Genomic DNA, 13602 nt, shown 5'->3' with positions numbered 1-13602 from the left:
GTTATCATACAAGTACTTATTTTAATGTTGTGTAATAAATAAAAGTGATAAAATAGTTTTTGAAAAAGAAAGAAGTCAATTTTTTTTTTATTTCTTCAAAAGTTCTTACACAACTTTTTAAAAAGTTAAAAGTATATCTAAAAAACTATATCAAATCCCATGAGTATGATTTTTGAGTTAACCACCAAAAATGTCCCTAAATTATTTAAACACTGACAAAAATACACCCGAATTTTACTATCGACAAAAATGCCTTCAAATAATTTAAAACACACAACAACAATATTCAACAGTAAATATATATTTTTAAAAAATACCTTAGAGATTGAATTTTGATGCAATTTTTTTCAAGAATGATTATAAAAATAAGATATTATTATACATAAAGATTAGTGATTTTTCGTTAAGTATATAATTTTTTATAATTTTTTTGTTAACCACCAATAATACTTTTAAAAAATCACAAAACAATATATACTTAACAAAAAATCACCAAATTTTAAGAATAATAATATTTCATTTTTCTAATCATACTTGAAAAAAATTGCATCAAAATTAATCTCTAATGTATTTTTTGAGAAATACATATTTAATGTAATTTTTTTTACAAGATTATCTAACATTAAATATGTATTTCTCAACAAATACATTAGAGGTTGAATTTTGATACAATTTTTTGCAAACATGATTAAAAAAAAGAAATATTATTATCCTTAAAATTTGGTGATTTTTCGTTGAGTATATATATATTGTAATTTTTTTGTTAACAACTAATAATACTTTTAAAAATCACAAAAAAATATATACTTAGAAAAAAATTACCAAATTTTAAGAATAATAATATCTTATTTTTTTAATTATGTTTGTAAAAAATCACATCAAAATTCAATTTCTAAGATATTTTTTAAAAATATATATTTACTGTTAGATATTGTTATTGTAGTGATTTTAAATTATTTAAAAATATTTTTGTCTATAATAAAATTCGGGTGCTTTCTGTTGTCATCGTCCAAATAATTTTGGGGTATTTTTGGTGGTTAACTCATGATTTTTTGTTTTTACGTCCAAACGGACCCTCCTCCAACAATAAGGTCTATGTGTAGATGAATTCTCAGAGTCTTCTTAAGACGCTTCATCCTTCATAGTGTTTTTCATACGTTTCATAAACTAGAGGATGCTGTCTTAGAATTTCTCTTTCTCTTCCTTCTTGCATTAAAGGAAAGAAAAAAAGTATAGATAAGGCCACCCTGCCTTATCCCTTCACACAATGTTATAATTACTTAATTAATTAATCAATTCTGTGTGACTTACTGATTTCAGTGGATTGCACATGCTTCTACGAAATAGATACTGAATATTTAAGTAAGTGCATATTTACTAAAATTTTGTGTGAACCATAGTTTTGAAAATCAAACCAAATTTATTGTGAATTGAAAACCAAATGTCAAATTGGATTGGATCTTAAACAAAAACTTTGTTCATATTTTGGCCCAACGCTAAGGCCCAGGTCTAGACGAAAGGCCCAATCCAAATGATTGAGTCTTATCCTACACCGACCTTCATCCTACGAAGTCGGTCCTTACCACGACTTGCTCTAAAGAAGTCGGGAACGACGATTAGCTGGCAGATAAACACTCATTCAAATTGGTAACTGCCCCTAAAATCTCTCAACACACTTCCAGGAACCATATCTCAACTTCCCTAAGATAAAGGGACGGTTATCCACTTTAAAAGGTGGAACTACTTCAGCGGTGGTTATTAGTTCACCACTATAAATACACTGGCACTCCTCAGGTATCTCAGGAACCCAATACTCTCTAGACCTGTTTTGCTCCATTTGCTGACTTTGGCATCGGAGTGTCTTTGCAGGTACCACCCCCCATTTTCTCACACCGAAGTCGGACGGGGGCCTTGGATCATCAATCCACTTGGATACTTCCTCATTCAGACGATTGGGCCAGCCAAACTAATCCAACCCAATAATCTCCGGTTACCTAACGTAACATTGGCGCCGTTGCCGGGGACCCGAGAGATCAGCCAGTAATGGCGGATGTATCCCCTGAAGATGGTCATGTGGCGTCGGATTCCGAACAAGAGAATCTGGATACCGGAAACAACGACGCAGACCTGACCCTCCACCAGGAAACCAACAACCAACACAGGGAAGGAACCTCCGGATTTAAAAATTCAAAGACAAATTCTTCGGAGGGGCGTGAATCAGAAAAAGATGGACCACCCCACGCAACTGAACTAATGGGGCTAGTCCATGTCCACCAAAGTCGCTTGGAACAGCTGGAACAGGAACGGGAGCGACAAAGGGAGATACAAAAGCACCTAAGAGATGAGATGGATCGACGAAAAGAGTTAGAGAAAAAAATCTTAAAGTTAGAATCCTCCCTCAAAGGTCGGAACTCCCGTGACGATCGAGAAGAGTCGTCCCCAGGAGGGGAGGACCCTTTTAGTGAGGTCATAATGAGGGCAAAAGTTCCAAAAAATTTTAAAAGCCCCGATATGGACCTCTATGACGGAACCACAGATCCAAAGCATCATTTAAGCAATTTTAAAAGTCGGATGTATCTGGCTGATGCTTCTGACGCGACGCGCTGCAAAGCTTTCTCGACCACCTTATCGAAAGCAGCGATGAAGTGGTTCGATAGCCTCCCTCCAAGGTCGGTCACCAGCTTCGAGGACCTCTCGAGGAAGTTTCTAATGAGGTTCTCCATTCAGAAAGATAAAGTAAAGCATGCACCGAGCCTCCTGGGAATAATGCAGGAGGTCGGAGAACCTCTATGAGATTATATGGAAAGGTTCAACAAGACATGCTTAGAGATTCAAGACCTGCCCACCGAGGCAGTTATCATGGGGCTGGTCAACGGACTTAGAGAAGGTCCCTTCTCACAGTCCATATCAAAAATACACCCCATCTCCTTAAGTGATGTGCAGGAACGAGCTGAAAAGTACATCAACATGGAGAAAAATGCCAGACTGAGAGAGTCGAGTTGGCGACCTGGGCACCTTCCCTCGATAAAAGAGAGGGAGAGGGAGCCCAAGAAGAAAGAAGACCTCGGTCCCGACAGACCCAGGAAATATCACTCTTATACTCCTTTAAAGGTTTCCATAGTGGACGTATACAGAGAGATCTGCAATACTGAAAGGCTGCTACCTCCCAGGCCCATTAAAAATAAAAAAGGGGGGAGTCGCAACGACTACTGCGAGTACCATAAAATATATGGTCACTCAACAAACGACTGTTACGACCTTAAAAATGTGATAGAAAAGTTGGCCAGAGAAGGCCGATTTGACAGATATCTCATAGAAAGGTCGGACAATCATGGGAAGAGAAAGCGAGATGACACAGATAGAAGAGACCCACCTCCGCAGACTCGGAGAGACATACACATATGATCTCAGGCGGATTCGCGGGAGGAGGACTCACCAAGTCCTCTCGCAAAAGACACCTCAAGCGAGTTTACCAGGTCGGAAATGAATCATCCGACCTCCCTACCATCTCATTTACAAAGGAAGATGGGCAAGGAGTAATCCCTGGACACGACGATCTAGTGGTGATAACCATGATCCTAGCCAATGCCCATCTCCACAGAACCCTAATAGATCAAGGAAGTTCGGCAGACATCCTTTTCAAGCCTGCGTTTGACAAACTAGGGTTAGGTGAAAATGAGTTAAGAGCCTACCCCGACACCTTGTACGGGCTAGGCGACACGCCAATAAAACCACTGGGATTTCTACCCCTCCACACTACCTTCGAAAAGGGGGAAAAATCTAAAACTCTGAGCATAGACTTTATAGTCATCGACGTAGGGTCAGCATATAATGCCCTAATCGGCAGAGCTACCCTAAATCGACTCGGAGCGGTGGTGTCTACCCCCCATCTCTGCATGAAATTTCCGACACCTGCGGGAATAGCAACGATACGGGGAGACCAGAAGTTGGCAAGAAAATGCTACAATGAAAGCCTGAACCTGAGGGGAAAAGGCAAAGAGGTTCACACTATAGAGCTCGGTGGTGCAAGGGCCAAAGAAGAGCTGCGACCACAGCCAAGAGGAAAAACTGAGGAAATACAGGTCGGCAAAGAGGAAGGGAGAAATACCAACATAGGAGCCAACTTGGGGGAAACCCTAAAGCAAGGGTTGACTAAGCTCCTAAGAAACAATTCTGACCTCTTTGCCTGGAAAGCTTCCGACATGCCTGGGATAGACCCCGAGCTCATGTTCCACAAGCTCTCGGTATATCCGGGGTCGCGACCTGTACAACAGAGAAGGCGCAAGCTCGGCCCGGAACGAGCCCTAGCGGTGGAAGAGCAAGTACAAGCACTCCTAGAAGCCGGCTTCATCAGAGAAGTCAAATATCAAACATGGCTAGCAAATGTAATGCTAGTCAAGAAGCAAAATGGCAAATGGAGAATGTATGTCGACTACACTGACTTAAATAAGGCATGTCCCAAGGACCCTTATCCACTCCCAAGTATTGATACCCGAGTAGACTCTAGCTCGGGATATCGATACTTGTCGTTCATGGATGCCTACTCGGGATATAACCAAATCCCAATGTATGAGCCAGACCAGGAGAAAACATCATTCATCACGCCCAGAGCTAATTTTTGCTACGTGGTCATGCCATTTGGATTAAAAAATGCAGGGGCCATATATCAAAGGCTGATAAACAAGGTGTTCGCTTCTCACCTGGGGAGCTTAATGGAAGTCTACGTTGACGACATGCTAGTAAAAACCAAGGAAGAAGTCGACCTTTTGTCAGACCTCTCGCAAGTCTACGACACCCTAAGGTTACACGGGATGAGGCTAAATCCCGCAAAGTGTACCTTCGTGGTGGAGGCTGGAAAATTCCTAGGTTTTATGCTAACATAGAGAGGGATTGAAGCAAATCCCAATAAGTGTAAATCTATCATGGAAATGAAGAGCCCGACTTGCTTAAGAGAGGTTCAACAATTGAATGGCCGACTTGCAGCCCTCTCCAGGTTCTTGGCAGGATCAGCACTCAAATTCCTTCCACTGTTTTCTTTATTAAGAAAGGGATGCCAATTCAAATGGACTTCAGAATGCGAAGGAACGTTTCAGGAGTTCAAAAGGTTCTTGAGCCAACCACCAATCCTAACCCGCTCGTCCTATATTTGTACGTAGCAGACAAAGCTGTCGCATCAGCCCTGATAAGGGAGGACGAGGTCGGACAGCATCTAGTTTACTTCATCAGCAAAGTTCTCCAGGGTCCCGAGCCGAGGTATCACAAACTAGAGAAGTTTGCCTACTCCTTAGTAATAGCCTCACGAAGGCTATGGCCTTACTTTCAAGCACATACAATAAGAGTCCGAACGAACCAACCCATGAAGCAAATCCTCCAGAAGACGGATGTTGCAGGAAGAATGGTTCAATGGGCAATAGAGCTCTTTGAGTTTGACTTGAAGTATGAAACTCGGACAGCAATCAAAGCCCAATGCCTCACCGACTTCATAGCAGAGTACGCAGGAGGCCAAGAGAAAAAGCCAACTACATGAGAACTCTATGTAGATGGATCCTCAAATAAGGCAGGAAGCGGCGCATGAATAATACTTGTGGATGAAAGGGGAACCCAAATAGAGGTATCCCTCAAATTTGAATTCCCAGCTTCAAATAATCAAGCAGAATATGAAGCCCTGATTGCAGGATTGAAACTGGCAGAAGAAGTCGGTGCAACGAAAGTGATGATATACAGTGACTCTCAAGTGGTGACCTCCCAGATAAATGGAGAGTATCAGGCCAAAGATCCAAACATGAAGAGATACCTGGAAAAAACTCTGGAGTACCTCGGGCACTTTGTGAAAACCGAGGTTAAGCATATAACTCGGGATCTCAACAGCAGAGCAGACGCCCTCTCCAAGTTAGCAAGTACTAAGCCAGGAGGGAATAATAGAAGCCTGATCCAGGAAACTCTCCAAGAGCCCTCTGTAGTGAAAGCAGAGGGCAAACAAGATGTCCTTGAGGTATCCGGGCTAAACCTCAGATGGATGAATCCTTTGGTCGAATACCTAAAATTCGATATCCTCCCCAAGGAGGAAAAAGAGGCTAAGAAAGTCCGGAGGGAAGCACAATATTACACTCTGGTGAAAAATATCCTTTATAAAAGAGGAATATCAACGCCATTGTTGAAGTGCGTACCGACCTCAAGGACCACTGAAGTGCTAGAGGAGGTCCATAATGGGATCTGCGGAAACCATCTCGGAGCCAGGTCGCTGGCCAGGAAAGTAATCCGAGCTGGATTCTACTGGCCGACCTTGCAGAAAGATGCCACAGAGTTTGTGAAAAAATGCCAACCTTGCCAAATGCATGCAAATTTCCACATGGCTCCCCCCGAGGAGCTCATTAGTATAACTTCTCCATGGCCCTTCGCAAAATGGGGAATGGATTTGTTAGGTCCTTTTCCCCAGGCGCCAGGATAAGTCAAATACTTGATCGTGGGAATAGATTACTTCACAAAGTGGATAGAAGTAGAACCATTGGCCACCATCACAGCCCAAAGAAGTCGGAGGTTCCTCTACAAAAATATCATCACAAGGTATGGAATACCTTATTCCATTACTACAGACAACGGAACCCAGTTCACCGACTCTACCTTCAGAAGCCTAGTAGCCAGTATGAAAATCAAACACCAGTTCACCTCGGTGGAACATCCACAAGCCAATGGACAAGCCGAGGCAGCCAACAAAGTCATACTGGCAGGGCTAAAGAAAAGACTACAAGAAGCAAAGGGAGTCTGGACAGAAGAGCTCCCACAAGTGTTATGGGCTTATCGGACGACGCCACAATCTGCCACTGGGGAAACACCCTTCCGACTTGTCTATGGCGTAGAAGCTATGATACCAGTGGAAATTAGTGAGCAAAGCCCAAGGGTGATTCTCCACGATGAAATCGGAAACATACAGGGGCACAAAGAGGAGCTTGAATTGCTCCCCGAAGTCCGAGAGCAAGCCCAGATAAGAGAAGCAGCATTGAAACAAAGGATGACTACCAGGTATAACAAAAAAGTCATTCGAAGGAGTTTCACCCCAAACGACTTGGTCTTGATCAGAAACGACATTGGAGTCAACAAATCGGGGGAAGGAAAGCTCGCTGCCAATTGGAAAGGACCCTACAAAGTTAGCGAGGTCTTAGGAAAAGGTTACTATAAGGTGACCGACCTAAGCGGCACCGAGTTACCTAGATCGTGGCATGCTTGTAACATGAAAATGTACTATAGCTAAAAGCGAACTCTACTCCCTGATGTACTCTTTTCCCAACTTCACGATTTTTTTTTCCCAAAAGTCAAAGGGTTTTTTCTGAAGAAGGGTTTTTAATGAGGCATCATAGTAGAGGCTAAGGGGGAATAGATTATTAAAAACCTTTAGTAGCAGTAAAGTACATTCCCTAATAAATAAAGATCTTTTACAATATCTCTTATAAATTCCTTCTCGTTTATTTTTCTTTCTACGAAACGCGCCGACTTAAGCTCGACAAAGCATGAAAATCCCATGAACCGACCTAGATGGTTGTCAGGATAAAACGACGAGGTACAAGTCGGTGTAAAGAGGTTATAAAAGTTTATGGTAAGAGACTCGGAAACATACCGACTCATAAGTCGGAGTCAAAATCTGAGTAGAAAGGAAAACGCATCGCAAAAATAACCTAAGTTATAGAAACTCAATAAATCACAAAGTTGAGTATAAGGAATAGCAAAAAAGAGATCGAAAAGCCTACTAAAAAGCATAAATAATGTCCTAAGTCCTTAAAGCGAAAGGGCTCAGGAGGACAGACAAGCCAAAGAATAGGTTTTCAAAAAAGGTCGAAGAAATTCTCTAAAGTATCAAGATCAGAAAAGCATGCACACAAAAAGTAACTTAAACCCTTATCCAAAAAGGGTATTTATAAATATTTTATTTACGGCCTCAAAAGGCCAAGAGAAATGTCAACCAAATCACCACAACAAACATAAAAAGAGTTTAAAAAAGAGGGGACCCACAGGCCGGGCCCCCATATAGCTAACAAATTTTTAGAGATTATCACCACCAGAGCCAGGAAGAGTAGTCGGATCACCACCAGAGCCAGGAAGAGTAGTCGGAGCGCCATCAGTACCAGGGAGAGAAGTATCCATAGGAGACGGAGAGGAGGTTCCATGAGGCCTTGAGGAACTCGGAGCATCCTTTGAACGAGGCCTTGAGGAACTCGGAGCATCCTTTGAACGAGGAGGGGACTCGATTATCCTCTGCCCCCCGAGTCTTCAAATCGGAATCGGTGACAGGCTTAGGGGAGGGAGGAGGATAAACTATGGCACCATCAATGACAATCTTGTCAGGATCCAAAGGAGTGAGATCAAGGTCGGGAGCAAGGACTCCGACCTGCTCCTTAAAAATTCTCCAGGCCTCCTCGGCTCCTTCGGCAATAGAGTCCTCCAACTCGGCATAAGCAGTCCGAGAATTCAACAAGTCCTTCCTCATCGCCACGAGGTCCTCGAACAAGCTCGAATAACTCTCCTACGCCTTCTTCCTCAAGCCCTCCTCCATATTGCATTGGGCTTGTAACTTGCTCTCCTTCTCCCGAAGGACGTCCCTCTCCTCCTTCAACTCAGCGACCTCCTTCTTCAACTCCTTCTCATGTTTCTGATATATGAGAAGTCTTTCCTCTAACTCTTCAACCCTCGAAGTTGAACCCAGAGAGCTAAGAGGAGTCTTCTCAAAAATATCAAGAAACTTGGTGCACACCGCCGCCGCCCTGACATTCTCCTGAGCCAGAATAGTGAGGTGGTTCCAGATAGAAACATCATCCATACCTATACGAGTATGGGGATAGATGTATTTCCGGATAAATGCAGGAGCATCCACCTTAGCCTCACCTTCAAAAGAAGAGCTAGACTCTAAAGTCTTGCGCTTCTTCTTCTCTGGCTTAGGAGAAGATCGAGGAGGAGGGGGCGGCTGAGAAGAAGCCGAGGAGGAAATGACGATGGGTTGAGAAGGAGTCCCCAAACTTCGGGAAGAAGGGGGAGGAGGAAGAGGAAGAAGAGAACCAGTTACCCTGGCGCCGCCAGTCCTGGCACGGGACCTCGCCTTGGCCTCTTGGACTCTCTGGTAAGACTCACTGGAATTCTTCTTCGCCATCTCTATAAAAAATAATCAGTAGCCAAAAAGTCAGACAAGTCGGTAAAAACAAATCGCAAGTCGGAAGCAAAGTAAAAAAAACAAAAGCTACCTAGTTGTGTCTAGACAAAGGTCGGCGACCCCTGGAGAAATTTTTTGGTATCCAGATATGGGGCCCTCCCCCACACTTCTAGGAGGAACCCCACAATGGCTGCCTCCACTTCATCCAGATCATCCAAACTGTATTTCTCACAGGGGGAGGCCTCCAACCAGTATAGGGGAAAGCAAGGAGAAGAATTCTCGTTCAGGAAAAAGGGGTGGTGACCCTCTACGGCTTGAACCTTGAAAAAATAGTTTTTGAAGTCATGGAAGGATTCATCAAAAAGGGTGAAGACCCTCCAACCTTGTATAGCCCGGAAAGACACTCACTGTTGCTTATTATTTTGTCCACTGAAGGGCTTGGTCATGTGAAAGAGAAAAAAGAAAATCCTCAAAGAGGTCGGAAAGTCCAAAGCATGGCTGATAAACTGGTAAATTTTCAGAAAACCCCAGGAATTGGGGTGAAGCTGGGTAGGTGCAACACGGCAGTGACGTAAAACAGCAATCTCAAAGTCAGAGAAAGGGAGAAAAACGCCCAGGCGGGTGATCATGCTCTCGTACATATAAAAGAAATGAAGGGTTGCCTCTGAAGCCCTCCCAAAGCAAACCCGGTCTTCTGGACCTGGAGCAAGTAGTTCATACTTTGGCTCATCCTCATCAGAGGTGCAGAGCCGGTGACGAGTGCGAAGGTCAGTAATAAAATCAGTATCAACCAGAGGTTCCTCTCTTAAGACCGTGACATCGACCCACTGAGCAAGAGTTTCTATGGAAGTCATTTTTCTTTTCCTAAAAAGGATTAGCGAAACCTACAAAGGAAAAAGAAAAAAGATCAAGAACAGGGTCTCTAAGGGGATACGGAATCAAACAAAAAGCCTACGAAGTCAACTCCTCTCTCTAAAAAAGTAAAGGCATGCAAACAGAAGCATTTCTTAAAAGAGACGAGGAGAAAAGACTAACCTTTGCCTGGAAATAAGGTAGAGGAAGATGAAAGCCTTCAAACGAAGAATGCCCCACGAACAGAGAAGAAGAAAATTTGAAAAATCGCAAAAATGAAACAACGAAAGAGAGGGAAGGTATTTATAAGCACGTTAGGGGCATAATGGTAAAAACGGAAAGTCGTCATTAATGGGTGCACCGTTACCAAGGTAATTAATACCTACGCAAACTCCTAACAGACGCGACGTTTGATTAGACGTAACTGTGAAAATCAAAAGTCATGAAAGTCACGTCGGTTCCGAACAATCACGTCGGTTCCCTCACAAGTCGGCTACGACCCCGAGTAGAATACTTGAACCCAAGTCTTCAAAGAAATTGGGCTCGAGTAGGGGCACTGTTCATACCCTGGCTCAACGCTAATGTCCAGGTCTAGACGAAATGCCCAATCCAAAGGATTGAGCCGTACCCTACACCGACCTTCATCCTACGAAGTCGGTCCTTACCACGACTTGCTCTAAAGAAGTCGGGAACGACGATTAGCTGGCAGATAAACACTCATTCAAATGGGCAACTGCCCCTAAAATCTCTCAACCCACTTCCAGGAGCCATATCTCAACTTCCCTAAGATAAAGGGATGGTTATCCACCTTAAAAGGTGGAACTACTTCAGCGGTGGTTATTGGTTCACCACTATAAATACACTGGCACTCCTCAGGTATCTCAGGAACCCAATACTCTCTAGACCTGTTTTGCTCCCCTTGCTGATTTTGGCATCGGAGTGTCTTTGCAGGTACTACCCCCCATTTTCTCACACCAAAGTCGGACGGGAGCCTTGGATCATCAATCCACTTGGATACTTCCTCATTCAGACGATTGGGCCAGCCAAACTAATCCAACCTAATAATCTCTGGTTACCCAACGTAACAAACTTGTTATTCCAAAATTGGTAGAAAACCAGAAAATCAATCTGGTGAACCGAACCAAATCGAAAAAAACGGAAAAAAAACTCTAATAATATTTCTGAATTTCATAGTCTTTCATCTTCAACCGCTTCTCTCGTCAACTTCACTGTTATTTTGGTCATCGCAGTCCTCGTCATCTCCTCCTATAGCCGTTGTCTTCTCTTACACCCTACGTTTCAGCCATTGTCTTCTTTTGCCTCAATTTTGGTCCCATTGTCTTTCCGTTATGTTGCTTTAAATGTTTAATCATTAATTCTTATTGTTGTTACCTGTAGACTCTGGTTGAATTTAGCTTATTCTTGTTATTTTATTATAATTAAATTATTTTAATTGAACTACAATTAAATTAATTAAATCAAATGAACTTCTAAATCGGTGAAGAAATAGCTAAAAGTGTTTTGATGACCCATGAAATTTTTATAACCTTGGTGTGAACACTTAGATAGGAAATCAACAAGGACGGCAACACATTAAATAGAAAGTATAGTGTTATTATTTATGCCGTTATGATAGAGAGACAAAAAAAAAATCAACTCAAACTTATCTTATTTATTATTTATTAATTATTATAATAATTAATAAATATTAAATAAGATTAATTATTTTTTATTAATTTATTTTGGTTAACAAACATTTTTGTTATTTATGAGTCCTTTGAAAAGACATGCAGAAAATAAAAGCAAGCTAATAATCAGGATTAGCCAAAAGGAAAGTCTCAACAAGCTTAACAAGGCCTTCCACTTTGGCTTGAGAAGCCTTAAGGTCTTGTTCACTCATCTTAGCATCACCCTTTGTGAAGAACTGAACATGAACCTTCCTAAGGGACCCTCCATTGGGTGTTTCCACCAATTGGCTTTCAAATTGGATCTTCTCCAATGTCTCAGCCAACCCTGTTCCCCCAATTATGCTGAAGTTGTACACAAACTTTTCAGCATCAATTTCATCCACTCTGTGAAGAACATACTTGCTTTCCCCACCTGTAACAATATTCATTTATTAATACGAAAAAAAAAGCTATATATGTATGATGATGACGATTGAGGGTACCTTCAAGGATGGTGAGCTTCTTGATGGTTCCAGCACCTCCATCTCCCTGAGTGAACTCAATACTTTGAATGGGTTCAACAATCTTAGGGAAGAGATTGTGAATATCTAAAGACATGGCTTTGAATAGCCTAGCAGGTGGCACAGCAGCAGGGGTAGCATATTCTTGAGTAACAACACCCATTATTAGTTGTTCTTCAAGATAGACTTGTGTGTAGAGATTTTATAAAGGCACTAGCTATGGTGGTTAGGTGGAGAAGTTGAGTGCAGTGAGGTTGGTGAAATAACATGAACATCAGTTTCTGTTTCAAGGGAGAAGCAATAACCATTACTCAATCACGCACTTGTACTTGTCAATGAATATTGATGCCGGATTTCAAATGCTGTTATTATTTTATTAATTTCTTTGAGAACTATGATGCTACTGAAAGGGCCATTTTGGCGTCTCCTATTAAGAGTAATGTCAATATCTAACTTTCACATGATATCAATTATATGAATTATTAAGAATGATTTTAGCCTATTTTGGACCTTGTAATTACTGCTGATTTGGAATGGTGAGTGAAAAAAAAATATTTTTTACCAAAAATAAAATATTTCTATTAAGTTTTAAATACGTTTAAATACATCTTTTAAAAAAAAAATCATTTACTTTTTTTAAAAGTCAACAATATTTTACTTTAAAAAAATAGAAATAAAAGATATTTTTAATATTTGAAAATTATATCCAAATTTAAAATAATTTTTGTTTATTAAATTTTTTTTAAATAAAAAAATATTTTTTTCAAAAGTTAATTCAAATGGCACTTTTTAATTTGAATATGGAAGCACAAATGGTGTTGGACTCGGATATGGGAAATACAGGTGCTTCACAGCTATGTGGTGTCAGTGGAACAGAACTCGGACATGCGAGTTCTCTATCAGTAAACGGAAGGTCCGAATTGCGTTTGATATGCCATTTCATAGACAACAACAAACAACTCGAAGGGTCCGTTTTCTAACTTCCGAAATTTATATTTGCCCAACCACAAGTCGGATCATACAATTTCTTAAGCAAAATTTTAAAATCAAACAACTCGTATGATCCGATTTGTGTACTCTGAGTTTTTTCAATTTTTTAACACAAATCGAACCCATAATTTTAAAAAATACCAAAAATTACCATGTTAAAGTATATCACTCATTTTGCTTCCATATCAAAATTTTTTAGCCTCCAAATGGATCCTTAATCCCACTAGAGTAGGTTCCTAGTTTAACCAATAGATTTTTCGTCTAACCAACTACTAGAGTGTTCAAGTATTGGGTTACTAAAAAATAAAAAATGTAAATAATGTATTTAATTTTATTTTATATAAAATATATAAATTTTTTGTTCATAATTAGGAAAATACGAAAAATTTAAAAAAATAAATAAATTAATTAATACTAGTTTAATTAATCAATTTGA

At 40.8% G+C, this 13602-nt stretch overlaps 1 protein-coding gene across 1 annotated transcript; it reads right to left on the bottom strand.

The window, feature by feature from the left end:
* Positions 11691 to 12477, bottom strand: LOC107639012 (class-10 pathogenesis-related protein 1). The gene is made up of 2 exons (XM_016342419.2): positions 12159 to 12477; positions 11691 to 12088 (listed from the first exon to the last, which is right to left on the bottom strand). Exons 1-2 carry the CDS (start codon positions 12337 to 12339, stop codon positions 11796 to 11798), a joined length of 474 nt encoding a protein of 157 aa, XP_016197905.1. The 5' UTR covers positions 12340 to 12477; the 3' UTR covers positions 11691 to 11795.

The sequence above is a fragment of the Arachis ipaensis genome, chromosome B04 (assembly GCF_000816755.2).
Source record: "Arachis ipaensis cultivar K30076 chromosome B04, Araip1.1, whole genome shotgun sequence".
Classification (NCBI taxonomy): Eukaryota; Viridiplantae; Streptophyta; class Magnoliopsida; order Fabales; family Fabaceae; genus Arachis; species Arachis ipaensis.
Note: the sequence above shows the minus strand (reverse complement) of the source record. Positions and strands in the feature narration are given on the sequence as shown.

Bases quoted from the DNA above. Each gene is read 5' to 3' on its own strand.
- LOC107639012 (XM_016342419.2), bottom strand. From the start codon at position 12,339: ATGGGTGTTGTTACTCAAGAATATGCTACCCCTGCTGCTGTGCCACCT. The intron at 12,089-12,158 runs GTACCCTCAATC...ATATTGTTACAG, and splicing joins GAAGCTCACCATCCTTGAAG to GTGGGGAAAGCAAGTATGTT.